The 2,164-nt window shown below is 55.5% G+C and overlaps 1 protein-coding gene across 1 annotated transcript in view; it reads left to right on the top strand.

The window, feature by feature from the left end:
* Gdf3 (growth differentiation factor 3) overlaps window positions 1-2,164 on the top strand; it is a 22,582-nt gene that overhangs the window by 19,697 nt on the left and 721 nt on the right. Inside the window, exons 2-3 of the mRNA XM_013511291.1 lie at window positions 1,730-1,857; window positions 1,965-2,149. Coding sequence (XP_013366745.1) covers window positions 1,730-1,857; window positions 1,965-2,149 — 313 coding nt within the window. The remainder of the gene's footprint in view (window positions 1-1,729; window positions 1,858-1,964; window positions 2,150-2,164) is intronic.

Raw genomic sequence — 2,164 nt, 5'->3', positions numbered from 1 at the left:
CGCGGGGCCGGGCGCGGGCGGGATCGCGCTTGCTCTGTCGCGCAGGGTCCCGGCCGCGGGGTGGAGGGGAGGCCAGGTACACACACGTTTTATTTTTTTGTCTTTTTGAGACAAGGTCGCTCTGTGCAGTTCAGGCTGGCCTTGAGCTCACTTTGTAGCCCAGGCTGGTCTCGAACTCTCAACCATCCTCCTGCCTCAGCATCCCGAATGCTGGGATTACAGGCCAGGTACATATTCTTACCAACTTTTTAAACCAGCAAAGTAAGGCCGAGGCGAGGCGCGAGGTAACCTGTGACCTGTTCAGTCAGACGACTAGTGTGTGAACAAAGGAGTCGGAGTAGTTGTTTTCTCTATTTCTTGCAGGGCTGGGGACCCAGGGCCTAAGTGTTCCGGCAAGCACAGTCCCCCGTACCATGGAGCTACAGCCCCAGGCTCTCAAAGCACAGTGATACCGGGACTTTCATATATATTCTGGGAATTGAACCCAGGACCTTTGCAGTGATCTGTCATCAGCCCTTTTTTTCATTTTTTAAATTTTGAGATAGGGTCTCCATAAATTGCCAAATTGCAGACAAGGACTTCGATTTTGTGATCTTCCTGCCTCAGCCTCCTAGAGAGCTGGGATTAAGCTCACTCTTTAACCCCCAATATACACATGCTAGTGTCTTTTTTATGTTAAACAAGGTTGGCCTTTTGGAGCTCAGTTTGCTAGAAGTCCCTCCACACCTGCCCTTTCCTGGTGGGTGGAAAAAGTGACTGATTTGTGAGAACGCAGAGCCACGATGGGTGTAGTTGCCGCACCCCTTCCACCTCTGCTATTCATTCCTTTCCCAGCTCGAACGACCACCCACCCGATCACCGCGGCCGTGATCCTCAGATCCTCCCAGCCCTGCCCTCGCCCTCGCAGCGGATTCTTTTTTTTTTTTCCCCATCCAATTCTTATTCAGTCTGCGATGAGGGCTGAGCATCTGCATCTCTATGCATCCTCTGGGCAGTTAGTTTTGCAGCAAAAGGAGGGAAGGTTTGAATATTTATTTATCCTACGAGCATTATTGGAGCCCTGCTGTGAGCCAGGCTCCTGCGGGCCGCGAGAATCCGGAGAGAGCAACCAAGTCTGCCCTTGGTTAATGCCTTTGGCCCTCACCTCGAGGCTAGGTTTTCTCCAGCTCTGTCTGCGTTTCTCAGAGTTGTAGGAGGAGGACGATAGAAAGACCTCCGAGCTCCCCGCTAATACAGTAGGGTCTCCAGGCTCCAGCCCACGTGCGGTTGGGAGCTGATATATTGCTAAGGAAGTGCGCGGTCACTCCGCTGCACAGACGCGCTCTGCTCCGTGCAGCTGACGCCCCGTGGTGGGTGTGCACATAAAATGCAAGCGTGCTTGCGCGCGCTTTTTCTGTTAATTTAGGATAAATTTTTAGGAGATTATTAGATCAAAGAGCAGACCCATTTAAAGTTTTGAGACAAAGTGTCACTGTAGCTCAGACTGGCCCCGAACTCACTATGTAGCTCAGGTTGATCTTAAACTCTCGATCCTCCTGCATCAGCCTCCTGAGTGCTGACATTTAAGCTTTTTGATTTGTAGCCAACAAATAACCCCCAAAACTTGTACCCCGCCATGAGTGTGTAGGAATTCTCACTTCCGCAGGGGTGATGTGAATGACTGTAATCCGAGCACTTGGGAGGCTGAGGCAAGAGCGTGGTGCGCGTGAGGCCAGCCTGTGCTACATAGCGAGTTCACGGTCAGCCTCTGTAAACGGACGCACGGCGATCACACGGCCTATTTTGTTTGCTGTTGGGAAGACACAGTTTTGCGCTGTGCCCGGGACTCGCGCTCCTCTTGCCTCCGCCGTGCAAGCGGTGAGGTGTGGAGAAGGTGAGGCCGCCCCACGCCGGCGCCGTGTGTGCACGGGTCGGGGAGGCCGTGCAGCGCGCAGATGGTGACCTGAGCCGTCTCTCCCACGCAGGCTTCCTCCTTCCCTCGGACTCCTGCCTGCAGCGGCTGCTCGCCTTCAACCTCTCCGCCGCCATCCCGGGCCGGGAGCGGCCCACCGCGGCCGAGCTGGGCTTGGACCTGGGACCCAGCTCCTACCACGAGCTGGGCCCGGCGCTGGAGCTGGCGGTGTTCCTGCTTCCGGAGCCCGGGCGGCGGGCGGGGCCCACGCGC

Source organism: Chinchilla lanigera, unplaced genomic scaffold (assembly GCF_000276665.1).
Source record: "Chinchilla lanigera isolate Chin_1 unplaced genomic scaffold, ChiLan1.0 scaffold00012, whole genome shotgun sequence".
Taxonomy (NCBI): domain Eukaryota; kingdom Metazoa; phylum Chordata; class Mammalia; order Rodentia; family Chinchillidae; genus Chinchilla; species Chinchilla lanigera.
This window is presented reverse-complemented; position numbering and strand designations above follow the sequence as displayed.